Raw genomic sequence first — 25,983 nt, 5'->3', positions numbered from 1 at the left:
TATCTGATTTCAACTGATGGCTATTTGATCTATGGACAGACTGTGGCCGAGATGCACAAATTGGTTCTGCAAGACCTCCACATTGTGAGCTCTGCCACAGTGTTGACTACATCCCAACCTTTGGCTCCTACCCCTAGCGCCTCTGCCAGGCCAGGCAGTGACCAAAGGCTCCTCACCACCTGCTCTTCAGGTCACATATCCTGGGGGAGATTCACATCTGAGAGCTCCTTCCTCATCCACAAAGAGGATTGTTTGAGGTTTCATGCCTTTAATGCCACCTTTAGGCAAGCCGTTGTAGCTCAGCAATAGGGGAGTGTTGGGACCTATCTGTGTGCGTCTGGCTAATTGCTGTAAATTAGCTTCGCCCATTTATGCTCTTGAAGAACTCCAGGCACATCTCTGGCAAGTAAAACAGATACACTTCAGCTAAGCACCTTCGATTCATGCTCTCTTGGAGGACAGGAGGTGGATGAGGCCGTTTGGTAGCTGTTCAGATCAAGTACTACTTGGACAACTACCCTGCATTGCATTTTGAACAATTTGTCACAGCCCTTACCTGTGTCAGTAATTACAATTACCCCTGAGATTTAGTGCACTGGGAAGGGCTCCAACTTCAACAGAGCCAGGCCATGCTGCATGGATGGAGAGAAACAGGAATATTTTTCAGCGCTTTATTGTGTTCTTTCCTGTCTGTGTCACCCCATGTGTCTCAGAGGGGTTTTCTCATCTCCTCGAGCATTTTAGAGTGGATGATTTTTCACCATTTTCAGATTCTCTGCATTCTCGATGCGAGGCCTCACCAATTCCTCCCAGTGCTCGTGTGCTTAATGGGTGAGAGGAGTGGGGTGAGCATATCTGAAAGGCACGCAAGAAATATAAACAAATTTATTAACAAGACCACAAAACTGGGTTTTAATATATGCAGCCATTTATAAGGAACAAATAAACAAACAAACAGAAAAACCCACTGGGGAGAATATGGTTGGTGTCACAGAGCAGAGCGAACTGGCACTGACAGTATGGGCAGGTTGGGGAAGGGTTGCTTTCCTTCACCCTACCTCCACTGTGGATTGTCCCTGGTCGACGTGGGTCCCTACGACCAGGGTGAGAGCCCGGCACTAAGGAGGTGGGGTGCCACGCGCATCCTGCTGCGGCGCCAGCGATGACGCCAGCTGCGTCAGAGCTCGGGCAATGACGGAGAGGTGGCCGTTCATCGTCCGCAGCTCTGCCAGGATGTCGCTCACGTTTGCCGATGCCTGCTCAGAGCTCGGGGGCACGGCGTGGGGGGCAGCCGGCGGTGGGGAGGCAGCCCCTCGAGCCCTGTCTCCCATAGGTGCTGCCGGAGGATTTCCATCATGGGAGGGGTGTGGCGGGGTGCTGCTGCAGTACTTCAAGCCTTCCAGGGAGCCCGTTCTTATGGGTGACTGGTCTTCCTCCTTCCCTTGAATGGTGGCCAGCGTTGCGGAAGCGAGGAAGGGCAGCCAGTTGATAAGGTGGGTGGCACTGCCAGGTGGGACTACTGGCAAATAGAGTCCAGGGTGAAGGGATGGAGCAGAAGTGGTGGGTGCAGGAAGAGAAGGGAGTCCAGGGTGAGCCGTGGCAGCAGAAGCTGACGTTGATGGTGAAATGGGAGGAGGTTTGGGCTGTAAAGCTGCAACACATGCAGGTAACAGTGGTGAAAACGATGCAGTACCAGTGTCAGAGGAAGAGGAGGGTGATGCTGGAGCTGTGAAAGGTCCATGGTCTTCAGAGGTTGGTGGTGAAGTGGCAGCAGGTGGAGCATCAGGCGTGCAAGGGTCTGAGTCTGCAAGGAAGACACATCATGAGCCTTGGTTCACATGTGTACTTACATACATGGGCTGTTGCTTGCTGTCACTTCAGTGGGACTAGGTCTTTTTGATTCAAGGGGAATTGCATCAGCTGCTAGTCATACTCTCTGTAGGCCTATTAGAAAAGAACGGACACGCTCAAAGACAAAAGCCTACTGTAGGTAAACACGTAACTTAGAATTATAAATCTAAAGTATAGTTCCACTCTCATTCTTCATAAAGCTTGTGGACAGGCCTTAACATTTTTCTGGTTGATGTCTCATTGGTATGCATTAGCTGATGAATTAACTACTGTGTTTTCCTGGCCAGTCATGGAACGATGGTAATGTCCTAACTGACTCAGATCTCCTGTGGAGATCTGAGGGCTGGACGGCTGCTGCCGGAGCCAAAGTTAATTGCTGCTTCATAGAGGGTCCCAGTTTTCAGTATTCTGGTTTGAACAGACAGGTTCAACACCAGAAACAGTAAGAGCTGAGTTGGTGCTTAAATACTTCAGTAATTTTCTTTTTTGCATAAAATCATGACAGAGTTCACACAATTTGACATAGTTCTAGATATTTAACAGCTTCAGCCATGAAAATCAACAAAGAAAAGACAGGAAGACATCGTTAACACTAGGTATTCTGGCTTGTTGCCCTATGCCATCTTGCAAGCAGTTCAGTGAACCTCATCCAGTGTCCACTGAAGTCATTAGAAACATGCTTGCTTGGACTGAGCCCAACATACATAGTGTAGGATGATGGAGCAGCCTCTAGGGAATAGGTAAAGACTTGGAGAGCCATGCTATGATCCAAGGTGCTCTACCCACCATGCTTCATTGGTAAATACTGTACGGTAAGAATGATCCTATTTTTACAATAATTCTGAAAGCCAGAACTATAATAGGAAATGTTAGCCTTTCAGCAGCCTCAAAGATCTACATAAGTGGAATTACTATACCACGCCACTGATCTTTATTTTAGCATTGGGACCACGTTACACAGAAGGTGGTGAGATGCTACAGGAATGGTCAGAGTAAGACAGATGGATTTTAAAACTACTTCTGCTGCAATTAAGTGCAAATTTTAAGGCACTGCAGTGGATACAAAGACACAAATTAATAGATTTATCTAGGTTAAGACAACCTACAGAAAGCCAAGTACTGAGGTGTTAACATCATACTATTATTATTTCTGGCATCTAAAAAATCTGATGTGAGAAATCCATTTTCATTGCTGGATGGTTTGGTACTCCAGATAGCAAGCTGAAATTTTGAGTCTAAAGCAAATGAAGGCTTTTCTCTGTCATTTCTAGCACCAAACTGATAAGACATGAAGCCAACAAAAGTCCATTGTTGTCCCACCTGGGACCACCATGTCTTCCTTAACCAAATACATGTGTTTGTTGGAGGGGTTATGACAGAAAATTCAGCATGCCCTTATGTTCCTGACATTTTTATGGAAAATTACTGCAGGTTCCTTGAAGCAGTTTCCTTCCCTTGTGTATTGGCTTTCTTCCCAACACAAAGTCCCTGCCTACACAGGCGCTCAATCCTCATTCACCAGAGGTGGACTGAGGATGCTGGATGTTGGGTTTCCAAAGTGTTGTTGATTGGGCTTTGGTTTCTCAAAACAAAACCACAAATAAAGCACTGTTCAAACACAGGTTCCATTTCCATCCAAACCACCAAAGTTTGCAAAGGGTAAGATGAAAGGTTCAGGTTTGGCTCAACCGTAGTGTTAACCAGAACAGTGTTTATGGTCCATATATAGCATGGCTAATCCCTGTCTACACTGGCCAAACAAACCAAAGTAAGTGTAATGTTTTTCCATACATTGGAAAGCAGAGGAAGCTCGACAAGCCTTGAGGTAATCTGCTTTAGCCCTGTGACAAATAACTGTCACAAATGTCTCTTAAATTGTTGAAGGGTAATTGGGGTTAAAATACAAGAAGTAGTAACTAAGAAAAATAGAGACAACAGTCTGATCACCAAAGGCTCTTCTTGTAGCTGCAATCCTTCCAAACAGGATGGCTTCTCTATCAGAAGCCATAGATCTGTCATCCCTCCTTAAGATTTATTTAATCCCCCCCTTAAGATTTATCTAAGCCATGCACCCTTTTAAGCATATCTTGGTCAGCTTGATCAGGCTTCCACACTTCTATCTATGAAATTCCACACAGGTTTCTGAGCACCCACGCAGGGAGCCCAGCATGCCCAGGACACGTGGAAGCTGTTGCACTGCTCAGATCAATGGCCAGTAATGTGCACAGTGACATGGAGCAGTCTGTGACTGCTCGTCTGGATGGTGTTGGACCCAACTGCTCAATATCCAAACACCTCCAAACTCACAAGGAAAACTGCAGAGTCACAGCATCACTGATGTCGGAAGGGAACACTGGAAGTTGTCTAGTCACAGCCTCCATCCGAAGCAGTGTCAACCAGGATCAATATGTTTTTCTCCATGGAAAAAATGTTTGAGAAAGCCCAAGAATATGGAAACCCGAAAAACAATGAAGGACGGAGTAATCTACTACAGTTGCTTATCAGATGCAACAGGTTATTCTATTTCTTTCCTTCCTCTCTGATTTTGAATGTTGCAACTCATCATAACTCTAGTGCTTGCTTTTTTCACTTTTTGTACAGCTCCAGTACAAAGAGAGTCTTTTTAATTGGTGCATTCAGGTGCACACTCGTTCCTGGGGATGTTATATCTGCATCTAGACAGACCTGTGGCTAACTGGGGCTGGATGGATGCCTGCAGAGAAGAGAGATGTTGAAGACAAGGTGCTCAGACAAATATAGTGACCTTCCCTAAACATATCAAACCATCTGTGCATGGTCATTTAGCATCCTCCAGTACACCCAGTCTACAGAAGCATATTCCCACATGCACACACTGACTGTTCAAGGCAGGCTTGTAGCTTAGAAGAACAGCTATTTCACCAGTTAGGGAAGTTAATCCATGACTCAGAAAACCTGGGTTGGGATCTACTTCACCTAAACAACTGAACTGTAAATGCCTAGTGAAGAAATTCCATGAAAGCACTTGAATTTTCTGTGTTACATATAGAGGGAAAGCCCCCAGAGGGAAGGCTTAGACTCATGGACTGTATCTTTCTGAACAACCCCAGGAGTCACTTACTTCTTTCTGTTGAGTCCGTAGGGAGCCTCACCTCATCCTTTGGGAGGACTGGTTTCCTGGGACATGATTCAGGCCACCTTTAGGTTTAGCAGTCTACAGTACAGATGTATACATCTTATCTAATTCCCTAGCCTTTCTTCAGAGTCAGTGGATTAAACAAGTCTAGCATCACCTCTTTATTGCTAGAATGAAAAATATTTGTCTTCATCTCTTCGTTGAGAATAGTGTAGGATAACTAACTCCAATATGGATGCCACTTAAAATGCCTACATTTCAAAAGAGAACACCTACACTAGGCACATAAAAATAAGATAGGGGGCCAGCTTAGAAATAGTGGATGCCTGACGCTCACTGCGCTCCTGATCTACTATGGCTCTCCCAAAGAGAAAGCAGTTGGACATGTCTTACCCATTTGCAAGGAATAGGGAATATTTCTGCACTGCCACCTCTGAGAGGACCTTGGGGTGTTACAAACTCACAGGACTGTAAATAGGCAGGCGACACAGTAAGGAGAGAGCAGAGGAGCATCTCCAGAAGAGGATTTCCTGGTACTTGCCCTGCCCATGACAATGGATGACACCAAAAGATTAATAGACTGCCCCGTGAGAATGAAGAAACCGAAATTATTTTAAATGCATTAATCTGTATGAGAAAAGCAAGCATTTAACTTTTCAGGCAGTTTTGGCTATCTTTGCTGCTTTTGTCTGACTACTGATTTTATCTGTCTTGCAGTCAAATTGTTGCAAACTCCTTTGTAGTCTTTTGTCAGCTAACAAGGGAAAGGTCTGTGAAGGAGAAACCTTGAGGGAATAGCAGGGGCATGACTTTCCACTGGCCAGCACACTGCATGGGATCCAGCTTGTCTAACTAGCTGTTTAGCTGGCATCTAGTGCAGGGCTCCAGCAGAGAAAGAAGCACCTCTGGGGACAAGCCATCCTAGATGGGCTTACTAACTTCTAAACGGCTGAAGTTGGGTGAGCTGGATTCCTCACTTTATATATAGATGCAGCAAGTAATTCCCTATCAAATCAGATCAGTAGACAAATAGTGCTGTCTCTGTGTTCCCATGGAAGGCATAAAACCATGGAGATAAGGCTTAAAGTGCAAGAGAGCAGAAACTTAGGCCCCTAGAGTTCTTCAAGAAATGAGCTGGTGCTTCAGAAGGTGATAATCTTTGAAGTGAGTCAGCAGTGAACAAACAACCTGTTTCGACGATAAGGATATTAAGATGTTGAAATGAGTAATGTACTCTCTTTGACGACACAGAAATCTGCGGAAGGCCCTTGTGCTCTGTCCTTTCTGCTCGGGTTTGTGGAGTTGTTCCGTGTGTGCTTGTGAGACCAAGTGCGTGCAACAACTCCCACTTCGTTTTGCAGCTGCTTCCCAAGAAAGTCTAAATATACGCCTGCCTCCTCTTTCTGGTAAGAAGTGAAACTGAAGTCCTAACAGCTTGCGGTAAATGAAAGTCCAATAGAATCATAGAACCTTTTAGGTTGGAAAAGACCTTTAAGATCATCGAGTCCAACCGTTAATCATCGACCTTTGTGTAAGCAAGGGCAGAATCTGAATCTGAAGCTGCTCAGATTTGGTTCAGACACAGATTGCTGGTCTGCAGTCAAGCTCAGAAGGGCTTCCAGCTTGAAATCAAGCTTAGAAGGGATTAAATTAGAGCATTGAGTAATGAGAATACTGGACATTATATTATAATAATAATTAGAATATTAGAATAATAATTAGAATCTGAATAAAAACATCGGTGTGGGAACTTCAGGATCAGTGTTTGCACGTGTGTGATTTCAGAAACTGAATTTGATTTTAGATATGTCTAGCATCAGGGTTTTTGTATGAATTCAAACTAGCTCTGGACACGCATTTGGTGACGTTTTTTCTGTATGTGTGAGCAAGTTAGAAATGCATAGAAAATTAAAAAAAATAGGCAAGCTTATTGATTATTTTTTAAAGAAACTCACATTTATATCCTAGGAATCCACTCCGCTCTACATACGTGTGAATGTCCCAAAGTATTGTATATTTCAATATACTGCCATCTTTGATGATAAAAGTGATTTCATGTAATTATATATGCCCACTAAAACAAGAGTTTTGTAAGATATATTAATTTGAAAAAAAAAAACCCATGTTAATAGAACATAGTGTTAAAAATCAGTCCTATTCCTCTAGTTTTCAAACTCAATCTCACCTGTCCGTCCCACAAAAACAAAAAAAAGAATCAATTATTGAAATAATTGTAGGTTAACAGAACTATGCTGTAATGGGGCAGGTGGAAAAGTCTGTCCCAGAGTCTAAGATGTTTCATGAAAAATATCCCAACTCGATCTCTGTGCTGTCAAATTAAAAACCTGTTGGTTGAATCACTTCATCAAGGCCTCTTCCTCTGGTGGCCTTTTTCTTTTTAAGCAGCCTAATAACAATCCATGAGCTACTCTCCAGCTTTTAATTTGCTTACAAGATTTTCTGACTTCACAAACTTGTGCGTCTCTCTGGATTTTTATTTATTTTTTTTGGGGGGGGGGTCTGTTTAGGGGTCTGTTTCTCTTCATTCAGGTACAATACACCAGGCCTAGCTGGACTGGGCTTTATGTGACTAATCACATTATGACTCCTGTGGAGTTGTGCTCTTTCAAAACTTCTTGAGTAATAGTCTGTTATGAGTACATACTTATTCCCACATCATGTGAACAAATTTGTTCTCACAGTTTGTCATGGGCCATCTGCTTTTTCATCTTTGTCCCTGGCTTAATTTCAGTGAGATTTTATTCACTTCCTGACAAAATGTGCATTTTGACACTCACTTGGGACCAGATTTTCCAAGAACCCGAGGTCCTTCTTCAACACCTACAGGACAAAGCCAGACTTTTTGAAGTACTGTGCAGCTCCTGTTATTTCCTGAAAAAAAGAAGAGTCCCTGAGGATGCCCTGACATCTCAGCATGGAGAAGGAATGGGAAAAGAGGAGGTAGGCACGTTGGAGAGGTAATACTGTTGGGCAGCAGGCAATTCCTCATGACAATATTCATTGCCTAACACATTTTTCCCGCTGTGCTCAAAGCACTGCACAGACGAGACTCACACTGGCTGCACATTATGGGGGCCCGACTGAAACACATGAAAAATGAAATGCCTGGACAGAAATCCACAACGGAGCCAGGAGCAAAGGCCACTTTCATCTTCCCCATCAACTGACATTGCCAACACAGCCCTCTGATGACTCCTTTACCCTACCCTTCTATTAAAGCATCTTCTTAAATTGGGGAAGCCTTCTTCCCTTCCCCTTTGCAGCACAGAAATAAGGCAGAGCAGGAAAATCTGTTGTGTTTAAGGAGGATGCCAGCCCAGCCATCGCCACAGCCATGCAAGGACACATTCTCTACTCCACACACACACGTGCTGCACTTCACAGAAACTTACTGAGGTTCGAGAAGTGGCTGGAGAGAGTGTTTAAGTCATCTGAAACTAAAATAAGACTGACAGCTACTTCCAGAAAGTCAAAAGGGAACAGTAAGAGAAGAAAGTATTACAACTGATCCGACCACTTCACCCGTTTTGTCTTGTGTTTGGCCTCTGACAGTGGTCAGTAAATGCTGCCTCAAAGGAAACCATAAAAAAAATTTCAGTAACAGTTATGCCATCATCTGCTGTAAGAAATTTTCTCTATATTCCATTAATGAATCAATTTTTTTGGCCCAGGACAGATGTTTCCACTGTCTGATCACCTTTTATACAAAGCAGAACAACAAATTTGATTTAAGATCAGGCTCGAAATGGGCTCCAACTCCATGGGCTACAACTGGAAGCAGAGCTGGTGCTTAATTACCTCTTTGAATCAGGCTACACCAAGAGTTTTCCTGTCTTGAAGCAGATAGCCTTTCAAACATGTTTAATTCTGAGAGTCTTGTTCTCTCTCCTTAATAAGTACTATTGTGTTTCTAAATGTCCTTATTATGTTATTAGCCTTGTAAACATCCCATCCACTTTTTAATTATTTTTATTTCTCCTGTTTCTTTTTTTCTTCTGTTTATTTTTTCCCTTTTTATTCAGCAAGGTTTTGATCTTGATTAACTCCTGAAGCAATGAGTTTCTCAGGCTAGTTTTGCACCGTGTGAGGAAGTTTTTCCGTTTACACAACAGATTTCTGATACTGATCAGCCAGACAGCATTTTCTCTGGAACCACCTGTGTATCTACTGTTTGTACCTTTCTCAATTGCACTTCCTGCCACACATAGGCTAGACTTGATCATCTCAGAGGTCTTTCCCAGCCTCAACAATTCTGTGATTCTGTGAAATTCAGCAGGTACTAAAAAATCACAAAAGAGAGGACAGAGGCTGTGTATCTTTTGCCTTTATCCCAAATTCTGAGGCAGCCAGGAACATTATAGAAAGAAATTCCAGACATTTTTGTTATTTGATTTTTTTCTCTGCTCGTTTGAGATTAGCTTAATTTCTCTACATAGATGCTCTGGAGATTTCAAAACAGATTCAGAAGTTATTTAATCAAATGTAGCTATATTAACCTGCTCTTTTCTTCCAGGAAAAATATGAAACATGCCATGTAATCTTATGGTAATAGCCAGTGAGTCAAATCTGGAAATTCGGTACACATGAGTCAACGAGATTTCAGGTTCCTACAGTGTCCATCAAAGACATTGCTCAGCCAGTAGTGGACAGGTTGCCAACACCTCATGGCTCTTCTTGGGTTGATTAATGAAACAAGCTACAGCCAGGTTGGGTTACCCTGAACCTGCACCGTGTTATGCTTTAGATGGGATTTCCCTCTCAAAGGCTTGTCACAGCAGTGTTCTGCACTGAAACACAGTGACCTTACCTTTTCCAGGGTATTTACCACCTGACTGTCCCAGCACAGAGCTTCTGTTAAGCCTTAGAGTCTACAAAAGAATTTTATATCATAGCTGACCTATGGTCCAGCAATCCTTGTACCATTTCTCATGCTCCGGAAACTCAGTACTTAAATGCGAGAGATGATGAAAAAAAGTGTGGGAAGTCTCTTGCCCCATCTTGAGCAGAACCAAGGCTGTTGGCCACCCTTTGTAAGCAACGTTTGGGTAAAGGATGATGCCATGATTAGACGTAGCACAGGAATCACAGAATCACAGAACTGTTGAGGCTGGAAAAGACCTTTTTGATCAAGTCCAGCCTATGATCCAACACCATCAAAACAGCTAGACCACATCCAGCCTCTCTGTGGACAGAATGTCTCCGCAAGATTAGCTTGGCTGTTGCACTGCCTAAGAGTCTGCAGGCCACAACCTGGTCATCAAGATGAAGGTGAACACTTCGGCTGTACAGAAAAGAGACCCTAGGTGATCTGAACATGACAACAAAATGATCTCACCTTAAGTGTGCATGAAAAGTAGGAACTAGCTCACGAAGTTCATTAAATTTTCATGTATTTCCCAGTATGTTTCATCCCCAGAGAGATGGTGCTTTTTTTAGGAAAATAAACTTGTAGTGAAAATCCCCTGAAACTGCACAGCCTGAGGTGCTTTATCTCATCTTCATACACTGAGAAACTGCACAGGCTATATCTTTCCTACAGAGTTAATCTGGGTGGGAAATGGCCACATCTGAACACCTGAGTTACGCCAGTCTGGACATGAATTATTTCCCTGAATGGCCCTACTGCATCTTTGCTGTTTGTGCAGTTTCCTGAATTTGTTGGGAGACTTGGAGGGGAGGAGGCGTATCTCATAAGTTTTTCTATTTAGATACCCTGGGATTCTTTCCCAATCTCCTGTGTCAGATGTGGGAGAACTTGTTTACTCCAAGGAAAGGCTTTTGGGAAAGTCCTGAAATATTCAACTCAGAAGTTATCAAATCTGGGTCCTCACTGCAGGTGAGTGCCAGCCCATGACCAGACAGGACCCAGGTTACTTATTCCCACCTCAGAGGTCCTGGCCTGAACTGAAACCACTTTCCAAGCCTGAATGAAGTTTTAACACGTGCAGAGTCAACACCCTGAAGATCTACCTTTTGTCTTAACCTTCATTTCAACTGCTAGATATGCCCAGGCAATTGTGGCAGGCATCATGGAAATGCTGCCTTCCCAAAGACATTTTGTCTCCAATAACATTTTCATTTTACACCCAAGTCTAGCCGGAGGTGAATTCTTTTGTTTACTGAAGAGCCACAGCTCCTTTGGAACAAAATGTTCTCCTGTAAGCCGGGTGAGCCGCTGGTTTTATTGAAGAACAGTCCTGCAGACCAAGACAATGCTGTACTTCACTACTCTTTTTGAATTACCACTCTCTCATTTCCCAGAGGAACAGGATCGGCCGACCACTAAACTCTGCTTTAAGATCTTATGCCCGATCTAAATGAGACAGAATGAAGCCCTGGAGAGATTTCAATCCTTGCTTTGTTGAAACAACATTGCTTTGTTTGGAATGTATTTGCCTTTGTACTGGGGAATGAAAATGTAACACAGTGCCCAGTTTTGAAATACATAAATACAGTGCTTTTGGTAATGTAGCATATATAAAGATTTCCATAGCATATGCTCTTTCTTATGCAGCCCTTTTTCTTGGACATTTTTAATCAGTTTTGAAACCTTCAAGTCTTGAGTCTTGTGACAGCTCAGTGAAGAAGGAACATATCATTTTTGTGTTACAGGCTGGCATGGTGACCCAGTTAGGAAATCTGTAGCAGACTTGAAATGAAACCCAGACCTGGGCTTGCAACAGTGAACTCAGCCTTCCCCTACATCCAGTTCGATTACACAAGCCAATAGTCACCCAAATGTTCATGACACCCACTCAAAGCTACAGTCAGTGGACACTACTGATTGGCTCCCATGTCTTCCCCATGCTTTACTGTAATACCCTTAGATTATGAACTGAATAAATCTAGGGATGTGATCCAGATCTTTTCACCCTATCGTTGAATCCTGAGCTGTCAAAGTTGGCCAACTAAGACAGTTGGGACTTTTTTCTATCTCTTCTCTCAAATTCACTGTTGCTTCGATACACCCTGAGGGAGAGATTTCATGGACCCAGTCCCTTGGTTTACCATCACATATGTATGACACAATATATTTATCAGGTGTGTACTGGCAGTCAGAGGATTTGGGGTGTGATACACATGGCAAGGATGGAGGAACAGCATTAGGATCTTCCCAGTCCCTCATCCCTCCACCTATCCACCCTTCCCACCAGGTGTCCTCCTGAAGAACTAAGTGGAGGAGATATTTGCCCACTCGGAGAGCAAACAAACACGTCAGCCCTGCCCACACAGAGCCACTCTTGGCTCTCCGTCTGAGTCCAAGTCCTTTGATCACCATGAGCACTGACTCCTGTCTGATACTTTGGGCGGTGCAGGGTGGGCTTGGACACTCTCTGGGTGGAGGATAGACACCTCGGCAGGGCAGGAAGGAGTGATTCAGCCACTCCTTGCTCTGAGTCAATATTTACCCAGCAGCTAGGGGTTTGGGGGAGGGATAGTCTGTCTCTGGGGTCACATTCCCACCCTCCTGAGTGAGGTAGCTGGAGCCACCAGCCCAAGAGGGTGCTAGCAGCCTTCTCCTGGGAGCATGTCTGCTTGTTTTTTAGGCTACGTTTTAGATGCAAACTGGCACGCTGTGGCCGCCTCTCTTTTTCTTGTTTTTTCTCTAATTGTAGTCTGGAGTTTTCCTTAATGGGACAGAGAAGTCTTTGAGACTGGAAATGTGCTCTTCTCTTTGTTTCTGGTAAGACATAACACTAGCCTCATGGGACCGCGCTCCAACAGGGATATTTTAGTTCTGCCTGGCTCAACTTCTTGCTGGCCCGCAGTCTGATTGCTATTTGTCACTGGGACTGCAAACGCTGGGGAACAGAGACTGCCCTCACTGCGGCTGCTCTAGTAGACTGGAGCCCTGAATTTGGCCGGGCTCCCCAAGCATTTCTATGAGGCAAATAGTAACACTAATTTCAGCTGGACACTGTACTCCTTGCTTACATTCCTAAAGGGCTGTTCTGTGCTGCTTTTGCCTTGTTCTTCACGCTGAATGTATTGCTAGATTTCACACTGGGGGATGTTTCATCTTGCTGGTGGATGACTATCTTCCTCTGTTTGAAAGATTGAAGATGAAAGAGCGTTTTGAAATCCCTTTTGCTAGATGAAGGGACCTTTCTGGCTCAATCTCCTTATAATTTTGTGAAGGTATTGAGTATGTCCCATCCTACAAAGCCCGGTCTCAAATTTAGCGGTGTGAAACAGGAATAATTCCATTGGCATCAAAGTCATTGCGCCAGTGTAATCATGGGACAAGGAGAAGAAATATGCCTGCAGGGATTTGTTTTTGTTTTTTGGGGGGGAACCATGCTGACTGTAAAACCACAGCAAAATTATTTTTAAATGAGAAAATTTCTTTAAGACAGATCAGCCCCTTGAAAAGAGAGACAAATGGAATGAAATGCTGCAGTTCAGAAAGTCCTGCAGTATTTGGGAAATAGGGTAGTTTGTTGCAAAGGGAGAAGTAAATAACCAATGCCAGGATAGCTGCAAAAAGAGAAGAACCCAGAAAATTAAGTTTCTTATGAAATACATTATCAAAACTTCTCATAGCACAAGAGATGAGATCGTAGAGGCAAGTTTATTCTCAGTACATGCATGGAAAAATGTAAACCTCAGTAAGAACCACTGAGTAAACCTGAGAAAAGAAAATGACTGTGCCTGGAAATGTTTAGGGGATGGTGTTTGTCAATTAATGAAATGAGAGGCCACTGTTTGCAGCTCAGTACACAGCAAAGATGTACACAGTCAAAGTCCAAAGAAGGAGATTTTTCTTTTTCCCCAATAAGAGGAATGCAGGGAAATTTTGCTCTATGCTTCATCTGCAATTGATTTTCTTTTTTTTTTTTTTTGTCTTAAAACCTTCTGATTATTGCGAAGAGAAAGTTTACTCTGTGAGGCTGGGCAGGGGGTCAAAATTACTCACGCCACCAGGTTCCCGTTTGCCTTCAGGTTTGTTGATTTTGACGACAAGTCTTTACCACTTGGTTTCTTGTGTGTGTCAGCAGCTTTCCCAACAGCGTAGTGATGCATTTTGTGTTACGCTGTGCAAACAGGAGAGCAGCTCAAGCCAAAAAGCACACGTCAAGATTGTACTCCCGACTTTAAGCAGCCTCATGGTTTGAGTAAGTCTGGATCCAGCCTCATAGTTTGGACTAATCTCTAATAGAAATACATAGATATCTCCACTGAAGTGTTTTAATGGAAAGACGAAGTTTTCTAAGGGCACAATACATGCACCTTGCCGGGAAAGGCACTTTTCTATGCCAAGAAGCTTTTCTTTCCTGGAGGAGATGCTTTATGAACAGGACTGCCTTAAAAAGGGGAGGGAGGGGAATTCTGGCAGCCTTGGGAGTCTTCAGCATGCTGAAAGGAAGAAAGACCAAAGGGTCAGCTGCCTTGTAAAATGCGGGCTTCTGGATGAACTTTATGGAAAGAAACTGACCTGTAAAGCCAGCATTTTGTCTTTAACGAGGGCTGTGAGTTGAGAACACAGCCAGCTGGGTAGTCTGCACTAGCCCAAGACTATGAGGAGACCAAGGTCAGAAGGATCCCAGACACCATCAGGAATGCAAGGAGAGACAGGCTGGCGAAGAGGCAATGTGGAAGGGCCAAGGTGCAGCTGCTGAAATCCATGAATGACTCAATGAGCAAACTCACACTCCTAGCTTAGAAGGGAAAGAATTAAGTCTTGCAAGGCAAAAAATAAAAAAATAAAAAAATCCAAAACTAAAAACCCCACCCTGTGTCCGTCTATATATCTGTCCCATAGACATCAATTTATACTGTCACAGGGAGAGGGAGCCCATTTCAAGACAGCATTGCCACTCAGTCTCTCTGGGCATTGGGAAAGTGGATATGCCTTCAGAAATGACTACAAGAACCCCAAATCATCCCTGCACATCGTGTACAGTGTCAGACCGAGGTACTGCACTTGGCCAGTCCCTGTGACATTATAACTAGAGACGGAGCTTGACTGAAACATAAAAATATGGAGCAGCACTGTAAGTCAGCTGAGACGTGTGCACCAACATTGTCATTATGCTGAATGTTGTCTTTTATAACGAAACCCAAGCACTGCAGTCTACAGGACATTCAAAATTTGGTTTGAGAGACAATCCTGAATTTGGTATTTATCCCTGCTCTCCAAGGCCCAAAGTCAGCGAAGTGTTTAAACACATAGCTGAGAGACTATGGGATTTTGGGAGCTGCACTTGTGAAAAAGTTGCCTGAAGCTTAGTTTCCCAGAAGAGAGATATTCCTCAATTTTTAGGACCCCTCCAAATGAGCACACATCCCCAGTACAAGCACTTGTAACTTGACCTTAAGGAAAAGTAATTTCAACTCCCTATCTATCTCTGACCAGCATGGCTCTGATGAGAGGGGAAAAGTGAGTCTGGCACAGAAAAAAACAGCAAACAAAAATCTCAATGAGCAAACTGACTGAAGTGATTTAAAAATACACAACCACACCATGGCAGATGACAGAGAAACCTAGCATTTTGGGGTAAGATCTGCCAATCCTGCTGAGCACACCATGTAGCACAGCTCCTTTTCTCAGGCTGCCGGAGTATTCCCTGCACAACAGCTTGAGCTAAAGGTAAGGTGTGAACTGTCATCCAAAATGTCCTGGTTCATATGAACTTCTTAGCTGATGCACCATATGCCAGCACAGAAAGTATTTTTGTGACAGAAATGACTGGGGAGCGCTACAAAGCAAATGCACCTGATCTTAGAGGACTGCAGTAATGTGGGAGCATGTCAGTCTGCCAGGCACTGAGGCGCAGGGCGTTGCAGATCCAGTCTTGATGGCCAATGGAGCATTAGTAGGCAACACCCAAAGCCATGGCCAGGCCTGCTTTGGAAAATCAAAAGTTCAGTGCAATGCCAAGAGTCTACACTAAGCCCAGCAAGTCCATTATGAAAGCTCATACTTGGCAAATCTTTTCACCACTTCCTGATGCACTATAAGGACAGCCACTCTCAGAAAACAGGAAAATCTCACTACCTATTTCATAGAGTCACAGAATCACAGAACCATAGAGCCATAGAATCATAGAATCATCAAATCATAGAATGGGTTGAGTTGGAAGGAACCTCAAAGATCATCTAGTTCCAATCCCCCTGCCATGGCAGGGACGTCTCCTACTAGATCAGGTTGCTCAACGCCCCATCCAACCTGGCCTTGAACCTTTCCAGGGATGGGACACCCACAGCTTCTCTGGGCAACCTGTTCCAATGCCTCACCACCCTCACAGTAAAGACTTTCTTCCTAATATCTTATCTAAATCTACTCTCTTTGAGTTTGAAACTTTTACCCCCTGCCCTATCACTACACTCCCCAATAGAGTCCCTTTCTTTCCTGTAGCTCCCTTCAGGTACCGGAAGGCCGCTATAAGGTCTCCCCAGAGCCTTCTTTTATCCAGGCTGAACAACCCCAACTCTCTCATCCTGTTTTCTAGGTGATTTGAATTTTTCTTGAATTCAGTTTCATTTCTTACATGTGTCCTGTAGAGATACTGTATGAAATGAGATGTTCTAACAACCATGGCCCAAGAAAACATACTCTACAGCCAGTCACAATTTTTTCTTCCTTTAGAAATAGAGGCAAATAAAATCCCTCAAACTTTCCAGCCACTTACTGCAAGTACTGCAAACCTTTGGGGGTGATCCTCCTCAGTGCAACTGGATGCATCAGTGCTCAGCTCCCACACTTTTGTATCCTGGATTTCACTTCCTCCCAGGAATTCTCAACTCCAAATGTTTTGTGGACAAGTTTGCAAGCTCAATGTTATTAACTTTTTCCAATATTGCATCTACATGAGAGATAAGGAGTGTATGTGTTCCCTCTTCCAGTGCAGAGTTAGATTCATTTAGCAAACTTGCAAATTAACTTAAATGTCTTTTAAAATCTAAGGAAAGATAGATTTTTATCTATTGTGAAGTAGAGTGGGATCAACTCCTAAAGTAAAAAATTTTAAGAAAATCCTATGAGATATGTTGATCAAAGGTGGACCTGTACTCTTACCTTACCACCAGCAACCTGAAACAGTGTCTAGGCAGTGGTGCTTCGAAGTTGTAGGGACTAGTTTCTCCACCTCCTAATGTTGTCGATATTCCTTACAATTATACCATCATCTACTGATAGATAAATAGCCCCAGGGCCATACTCTGCCATCAATTATACTTCTAAGTTTAAAAAATGTGCTAGCAAATCAAAGAGGTCAAATTCAGCCAAGAGTCAATGGGACTGAGGGTAGAATTTGGCTTAGAGATGTGAGCAAAACACTTCCCTGGCACATACAACACAGTACGTTTCCCAGGATTCATTCTTCCTACAGAAGGAATGTGTTTTTTCATGAGTTTGAAGATGAAATCAATTACACTTTTCTCATGATGTGGAAATGTAGGCTCATCTCTCTTTGATAGTTCTCCTGTACCTTCCATAGATAAAAACATCAACCCTATGACCTGCTGCTGATAGTCTTTCCTCATTATAATAGAATTTCCTGGCCACCTGGAGTATACCTAACTATGCTGTATGATGCTCCACATTTTTCCCGCTCGGTCCCCATGTGTTGCCAGGTCTAGTCGAGAGGTGGTGTCCCTGCCCAAAACAGGGAGGTTGGACTAGATGATCTCTAAGGTCCCTTCCAGCCTATGCTATTCTATGATTCTTTGATTTTATTTCACAAGAAAAAAAGAATGTAGCATCCATTTCTTCTTCTGAGAGAAACAGTATGGCTGACAGGTGAAAAATCCTGAGTTGTTGTACACTTTAGTGGCTAAAAGGCAGGTAAAGAGCAAGTCAGGAAAGCTGATTTTAATTCCTGGTGGTTTAATTGATTTTGTGATATGGACTTGGATATCTCCATTGGAGTCAATGTCCTCAAGCCACTAAGAGAATGAGAATTGCTCTTTGCTGCTTAATTTTGCTGACTCCTAAGTTATCCCTCCAAAATACAGTAAGGATAATTCTTCCCTCCTACTGGCACAGAAATTCTTAACTCCATGTTTGCAAAACTCATTACAAGCTTTGGATGAAAGGTGTTAGAGAAGTGCAAAACAGATTTGACACCTTTTTTATATAGAGGGCTTTCAAGGTTTCCTGTGATTGTGCACATTTTTGGAGATTAGTCAGCTTTTCAAAAGGATTATGCAAAGTGAAAGTCTGCAACAGCAGGATGTTGGGATCAGTGACCCACAAGGTCCTTCCAGTCCTGTGTTCTGAGAGGCTTTTCCAAGTCATTCCAAAGACGTTAAAGACTACTTGTGTGGTCTGAACTTTACACCTTCAATACACACTCCCCATTGAAATTTTTTGTTGCATCTATTTAACAGGGTAGAAGCAGGGGAGGAGCAGGGCCTCTCTGCAAAGGTAAGAGAAAGCACATGCCACAAAAGTGATGGAGAACACCATACAAGCTGGCTGATGGCTCAGGAAACTGAAGTGATCACACACGTCAAGAAACACCTCAACAGACCCAAACAGCCTCATCTCTCCAGCCTTGAGATTCCACCTCTAGAAGCATCACTTATGTTAGCACCACCTGTTGAGTCCTGGACCCCCCTTCTGAAACCCAACAGCTAGTAGCAGTTACGATGGTGGTTTTGTGGTGTAGACACCTGTCCATATGAAACCAATCTGGGACCACCAAGCTCATTTTCTTGTGGCAATTTACCAGCTTACCATATGGCAGTAATTTTCGACAGCCACCGTCTTGGGCTGGATTACAATTAGTGATGGAAAATGCTTTGGTCATGCCCTTAACCAAGCCTATACTTCACCTTAGTGATAAAGTAGGTAAGTGGTGTTGCTTCCCAGTGTTGGAGCAGGTATGTGTTAGAGATAAATTCAGATAGTCTCACTCCCAGCCCCACACCAACACCTCCAAGTCCATCTTATCTGAGAAAACCAACAATTTCTGATGTTCAGATATGCTTTGCCAGCCAAAAAGGTCAACCATATGCCACCGCCAAGAAGGCCACAATTCAGTGGATGCACATCAGACCAATTGGTTCGTATTTATAAAGTGCTTTGATATCCCAGATGAAAGGACAGTATATAAATGCCTCATTCATTTAGGTTACATACAGTAGCAGCAAACAGAAAAATCATTACCCACAGGGTTAGAAAGGCGTATTCCTGTTTATTAATTGAAGACCACATAAAGAATGCCTGGTTAAAGAAGTTCCTTTTGGAGTGGACATTTCAGTGCCGGGCCAGGAGACGAAAATAATCCTGAAAATTTGCATGGCTGAATCACATAAACATCAAGTTTGCACAATTCAAAACAAAATTCTCCCTAAAAATGCAGCAAAAACTTTTCATATGGGACAATCCTTGTGCCCTACACAGCAATGGGAAGTGAGGCAATCACTCCTTTGCCAGATCAGAACTAGACAAGTAAAAAATTAGCCAAGCAAAAAATTATCCAAGCAAAAAATAATTTGTTAGAAAAAGAATAATTGCTACATGGTGAGCATCAGCTACTCTGCATGGATGTGGCAAGCTAAATCTCCTATGGGTTCACTGTACATCTAAATTTCCTCTCTTTTATGAAAGCTTTACATTTCTAGACTTGTATTCCTCACTTCTTTCACTGTGTACTTCTGAGATACATGACTCTCTCAGTCCGTTTGGAAAGCTATGTTAAATAAAATCTTTTCTGTCTGTCATCTCAGAATTCAAGTGCTGGGTAGATACCCATTCACAGTCCCTGGGAGCACGCAGTGTCTTTCATATATCAAAACCATAAAAATAAATAAATTACAAAGAAGAAAGGAGATAAGGCACAGGTTTAGGCTGCCTTTTGAAGATTTATTAAAACGAACTGGTATTTCTTATAACGTGCATGTAACCAGAATACATAATTGACAATGATAATCATTAACAGGTACTAATGTTATTTCAGAACAGAAGATGGAACGAGACAGACTAAACCTCCATGCATGCAGTAAAGGAAATCCAAACTGCTATAATTAAATGCAAATAAAGCCTGGGGGCAAAAATTCCTGGTCTTTCTAAGATAAGAGAAATGTATTTCTACCATCTATACTTCATTTATTTCTCTTGAAGACTCTAATTTGTTTTTAAGCTAATAGATCAAACATTCTTGTCACAGATCGTACAACTGTCTCAAATATGTGAGAAGTACCCGCCAGGCGAGGACCACCAGCAATTTTTATGATTTCTTTACACTACAAATATTTGGCAGAACTGAAATCACCCAATAAAATAAACCTGCGGATTCATCTGCAGTTTTAGACTCTCTCCAAGTATTTTTTGGACTCCTTCCCAAAATAACTGATGCTCATGATATTCCAATATCAAATAAAAATATGTCCTAATTTTCATGTCTCACTACCACCATCTGTTATTAAAGAGAAAGTTGTCTTTTTCCTAGTGGGCCAGGTGGCCTGAAGACACCCATGTGGCCATGAGCAAGCTCTGTCCCAGCAGCATTTCTGGTCCTTCACGTCATTGGGTTGGTGGGATTTGGACATAATGAAAAGGTAAAACCATGGAGAAGGGGTGGTGGAATATAATTTCTTCCAGTACCAGCATAATTTGGCAGCTGGTGCCCAAAGAGCTGGCACCACTGCAACATGAGTGTCCCTCATCTCTCCAGGGGACAGGAAGTTTGAATTTAATTACGTGCAAGAATGACTTAAGGGAAAGGTTCAGGATCCTCTGTGGAAATGCCTTTGGCAAAAGGAATAAATTAAAAAAATGCCATGTTTGAAAAGTCTCTCCAGCTCTAGTGACATTGCAGATGCCTTCAATGAAAGCCACTCAGCAGGTATATAAACGCTGCAGTCACATTTGTGAGGCTCAGACCAGCTAGCTGATACTTCAGAAAGTCAATAGTTGAGCCTTATAGATATTCAGCTCTTCTTAATATTACATCCACCCATTAAATATAAGAGTAAAGTCTTTCTTGTCCAAACCAAAGATGAATTCACTTATAAACCACCCCAACCTTCTGCCGCTACCATTGCATTTGACAACCAAACCACATCAGCATTTACTCACCCCACCAAGGCATCCCAGAGAGCAATTCCTAACCAGGTGACACTGCTCTTCCCCACCCTTGCAGATATTTTTTTTCTCCAAATGTCTTGAGCTGTATAGTTATAGCAAGTGCTACTTGCAGTACATCTTGTAAATCCTACAAACTGCTATAAAATCTGGTGCACAGTGTCAATTTTACATGTCTTTGTTTCCACCAGCCTCCCAGCTGGAAGTATTAATTTTTAGGGTTATCACCTACTCTGATTTTGGTAGATCATCCTAATTTTACGAGGCTTGTCTCACACCTTGTTAGACTAGCTGGCAGGCTGGCTAATACTGACTAGATGTAGAAGAAAAACCTCTTTCTTAATGTAATGCTGAATTCAAACATTGCTGTTTCCCATGGATTGAAATGGCACCCGTTTTGATATAGCAGGGTAGCTCCACGGCATTCACATCAAATCAAGAAAATGGGAAAACAGAGCCACTCAGAAATTTCCCATTTTAGTTTTGTTTTGTTTTTCTTTTTAATATCAAATTCTTTTTGTACAAAGACAGTGTTGCCCCTAGGAAAAGCTTCATTTTCCTGAAATGATTCCGTTTTTTCTCAGAAGAGCTGAAGGAAAGCATTTAACTTAGGGTCAATATGATCTGAAAATTGTTTAGGTTGGTTCTAAGCAAATTATGGTGGGCCAAGGCAGCCTGACATGAATCTGCTTTAGCTGGAGTTACACATGCATGTTGGGATCTGAACATCTATTGTGAAGTAACAGAGAATCACTCCTGGAAACCCAGCCAGCAAGAAAACAACCAGAAGAAAATAATTTCTACAAGGTGAGTGGAGAACAGCTGTAAATACAGCTTAGTGTTGAAACAGGCCAAACAAACAGAATATTTCAAAATACTTCCCATATTCACAATAAAAAAAAAATTCTACAAGTATCTTATTCTAAGTTTCCAATAGTTCAGTCTGGGACCCAGTTTAAAGATGAAAATAAATTTTTCAAGGCAAGACACGAATCCAGGTCCTTGTTCTAGTGACACATTGGCCCAGAGACATAAAACTCTTTTGTTAATTGGCATGAAATACCAGATCATGGTGGGATTTCCTCTCTTTCATAATTCCATATATATTAGATGATATCGTACGCTATCATGTTTCCATTCCACAGGCAGGAAAATGAGACCACATGAGCACTGCTACATGGGCAATACTGAAAACAGTGCAAGGTTTGAGCGCGGTGCTGACAACAATGACAACACCGAGATCGTGAGTTAGATTCCCACTCGGTCCCCATGCATTGCCAGGTCTAGTCAAGAGGTGGCGTCCCTGCCCATGACAGGGAAGTTGGATTAGGTGATCTCTAAGGTCCCTTCCAGCCTAGGCCATTCTATGATTCTATGATTCTATGACATAGGAGCTATTAAGACTAAAAATCTATCAAGAAAATCTCCCTTTGAGGCAAACTGTCTTCCAGGTCCAGACCACAAAGGCACCACGTGAAACTATGAAGTGGAAGATTGGGAAAAAAGAAACCAAAAAGGGAAAGACATGCACAAAACATGCTGTGATTCTGTGGGGCTTGTGCTGCAAGACGAGGTACGAGAGAAATGTTTGCATGAGCTCAAAAAGTGATCAAGTACCAATAGCTTGCATAGACAGGATATGAAGAAGAGGTGAGATGCTTTTGGAGCCAGAATGTTCTTCAAGACCATTTTTGGCTGAACAAAGGACCCTTCAAAGAGGGGAATGCTGTCTGCTACCCCTGTCTCTCTATATCTGCTCAATCTCACCCTGTTTCTGCTCTTCTTGACCAAAGCCACTGGCAGCCCATTGAGTCTTCTTTCTTCTGGGACACATTTCAGCTGCTACTCTTGATCTTTTGTTACAGATGGCTATAGGGGGCTGGGAGATACGATGTGTTGTGGCCTGGGTAGCAAACATTCTGCAGACACATCTGTACTTACCACCAGTGTACATTTGCCTCTAATAAGGTAGACTAGATAACCTAACCAGTCTCTTTTAAATTTATCTTCTATTCTCATGATCCCATTGGGCCAGCATTTGCTGCTAAAGGGTCTCTCCTGGTCCTGGCTAAGTGTTGAATGACTTATTTCTTAGGGGTTGCTGTTCTTCAGGAAAAAATGTCTCTGTTGCTTCATTAATTGTCTATACGAGCTGCCTGTTTTCCTCTCCATGTGACTAGAATAATATATAACAGGAGTTTGACTCTCCCCTATATGCAAAAGCAAATGGGCTTTATGGTAGAGGAAAATCTCCAACAGTGCGGAAACACATAAAGGGCTGAGGAAATCTGAAGATGTACCGAAAAGGTCAACATTAGATGAGCTTCCTGCAGTTTCAGCGTAACGCAGCCTACACATTCAGTCAGAACAACTTCTTAGTAACTCAAGTTTTAGAAGAACAATATTTCATTGTGAGCACCAAGACAGACTGCTCTCCATGACTCAGAAACTGCAGATGGAGATGCCTCCACGAGATGCCCACCTGGCCCAGCTCACTGAAGACTGATCTCCTGCAGACTGAACTGAACAGGCAAACCCTTGTAAGTGGGAGCTGCTTTAAGTCTCTTACCCTTTACAAGGATCCAGTAACCCACTCACCATCGGGTTAAGCTCCTATTGAACACCAGCAGAGCTCCTTACATGTTGTGCAACACAATGGAAAATTGAGACCATACCATAGATGAGGACATAGGAGTTACGTGGTTTGCCTGAGGCCACACAGTGAGTCAGTGGCTAAATTATAAACTTGGGAGTCCCTGGCTCCAAGTCACTTATTCAATCTATGCTGCCTCTAAGGCACATTACATTGGGGGTATTGTATGGAAATGACATTAACTTTAAAGAGCAGTGTACAGTAGAAGCAAGCAAAATAAGTGGGCTTTATTGTGGGCTGAATTTTATTTAAAAAAAAAAAAACATGAAAAAAAGTGACATGAGCAGTTTTGCAAGCATACAGTGTAAATTAATTTTGCACAATTTGATTTTGAAACCTCCCTCCTGGATTAAAAACCTAAATACCAAGTTTCAGGCCATAATGGACCCTTCTTTTCCCCCCTTCTTTTTTTTCTCTGCCCCCCCTCTTTTTTTTTTTTTCTTTTCTGCCAATTCTATTAACCCCCGAAAATAGAGGTTTCATATGGAAATGCTGACAGCTCCTTAAGCAGAGCATCGCATTTGCAACACTGTAATTATGCCTACTTCAAAATGCTCCAAAGAAAACAAGATTTTCTTGTTCAAACAAATCTTGAATGATTTTAGCCCCAGAATTAAATCATTCAGACTAAAAAGGACTGTGTTGAGCATGCTGAACCAGGACTGTACCAAGGAAATGTGGAAAGAGATAAATGCAAACTGATTTTACAATATTTACGTAATTAGATCCACATCTCTGCTTTTCTCTCTTGAATGAGTAAAGACCAGATTAACCTTATTATTATTATGTTTATTTGATTGACTTAGGAATTCCATCTGGATAAAAGAGAGTCTAGATGTCTTCCTCCATGCGCGCCCAGCGTGAAGCCAATCAACATGCCTCTCTAAGTAACAAATTTGTTTTATGTCATCTATCAGCAAGATACTGTAATATTGGATATAGCTTTGGTTCAATGGATGGCTGCTCCTTAAAGACCATGCAGCTTAGAGGTTTCCATCCTGCATTTTTCTGCCTGCATACAAAATTACTTGTCAGATTTTCCACTCCCGTGAAGATCGTTGTAAGTAAATGTGTGGCGCAGAAAGCGTGCATGGCACATTTAAATGAGAACGCAATCAATATCTCAGCACTATGTTTTCTGGTGGAGGATGTTTGCTTATCTTGCAAGACTTTATTGAATCCCACCTCTGCACTGTAAAACTAAAGCAAAGTTGTGCATAGGTACAGGATTCCCACAGCGGTGATCAGAGAGTAAGAGAAAAGGGAATGATTTCTTCTGCCACTTCTAATGTGTGATTTTGATTGTTAAAAATACTTCATGCAAATAAACCTTCCTGACAATGTGTCCTATTTCTCCATTTAGCATATCAATCAGAAATGGGGAGGAATTCGATGTCAGCCTCACTGCATTTGTACAGGGAGTTTTGAGTTAGCAGCAGGAGAAGTCCCTGCAAATGGATTGTTACATCCTTTGAGAAACTATTCTACTAGCTAATTAAAAAACACTCTCAGGAACCTTCTCATTTTCCAGAGAAGAAGCACAATATAGTGGGCTGAGGCTGGGACAGGTTGGGTTTATTTCCTAGCTTTACCTAACTGTAAGAGAGCCATGCAGTCTACTTACCTTCTCCAACCTGGACAACAAAAATTTTTTTTTTTCCACTTTTGATCTTGTTTAGTCAGGTTGCCATCATTTCTGGGCACAGCCTTCCTCTACCAGTTCAGACCACTCAGTGTTGCTCAAGTGCACACAATTAATCCAAGAGATGGCCATTTAAATCCAACCAAGAACATTTCTGTCATCAGAGTGTCAATTTTGTAACTGTAAAAGGACATCTTGTGAATGTTTGTATTTTATCAGATTTCCCATTTTTTACTCTAAAAAGAATACAAGAATTTTCCACCAGGCTGCAATCAGCCCTGAAGAAAAGAACTTGGCGGTACTGGTGGACGAGAAGCTCAACATGAGCCGTCAGTGGCACCTGCAGCCCAGAAAGCCAATCACGTCCTGGGCTGCATCAAGAGGTGCGTGGCCAGCAGGGCGAGGGAGGTGATTTTCTCCCTTTACTCTACTTTCCTGAGACCCCACCTGGAGTCCTGCATCCAGTTCTGGAGCCCACAGCACAAGAAAGATCTGGATGTGCTGGAGTGTGTCCAGAGAAGGGCCACGAGGATGATCAGAGGGCTGGAGCACCTCTCCTATGAAGACAGACTGAGAGAGTTGGGGTTGTTCAGTCTGCAGAAAAGAAGGCTCTGAGAACATCTTATTGCGGCCTTCCAGTGTCTCAAGGGAGATACAAGAAAGCTGGC

At 42.7% G+C, this 25,983-nt stretch overlaps 1 protein-coding gene across 1 annotated transcript; it reads right to left on the bottom strand.

Annotated features, from left to right (window-relative positions):
- Positions 1-1,118: 1,118 nt before the first annotated feature.
- LOC104280456 (predicted GPI-anchored protein 58) lies at positions 1,119-1,804 on the bottom strand (the record flags this gene model as incomplete). The annotated part of the gene is made up of 1 exon (XM_009878117.1): positions 1,119-1,804. A coding segment is annotated over one exon (686 nt), but the record flags the coding sequence as incomplete, so codon positions are not given.
- Between the last annotated feature and the right edge of the window lie 24,179 nt (positions 1,805-25,983).

This window comes from Apaloderma vittatum, unplaced genomic scaffold (assembly GCF_000703405.1).
Source record: "Apaloderma vittatum isolate BGI_N311 unplaced genomic scaffold, ASM70340v1 scaffold21160, whole genome shotgun sequence".
Lineage (NCBI taxonomy): Eukaryota > Metazoa > Chordata > Aves > Trogoniformes > Trogonidae > Apaloderma > Apaloderma vittatum.
The sequence above is the reverse complement of the archived record's forward strand: the minus strand, read 5'-3'. Positions and strand labels throughout refer to the sequence as shown.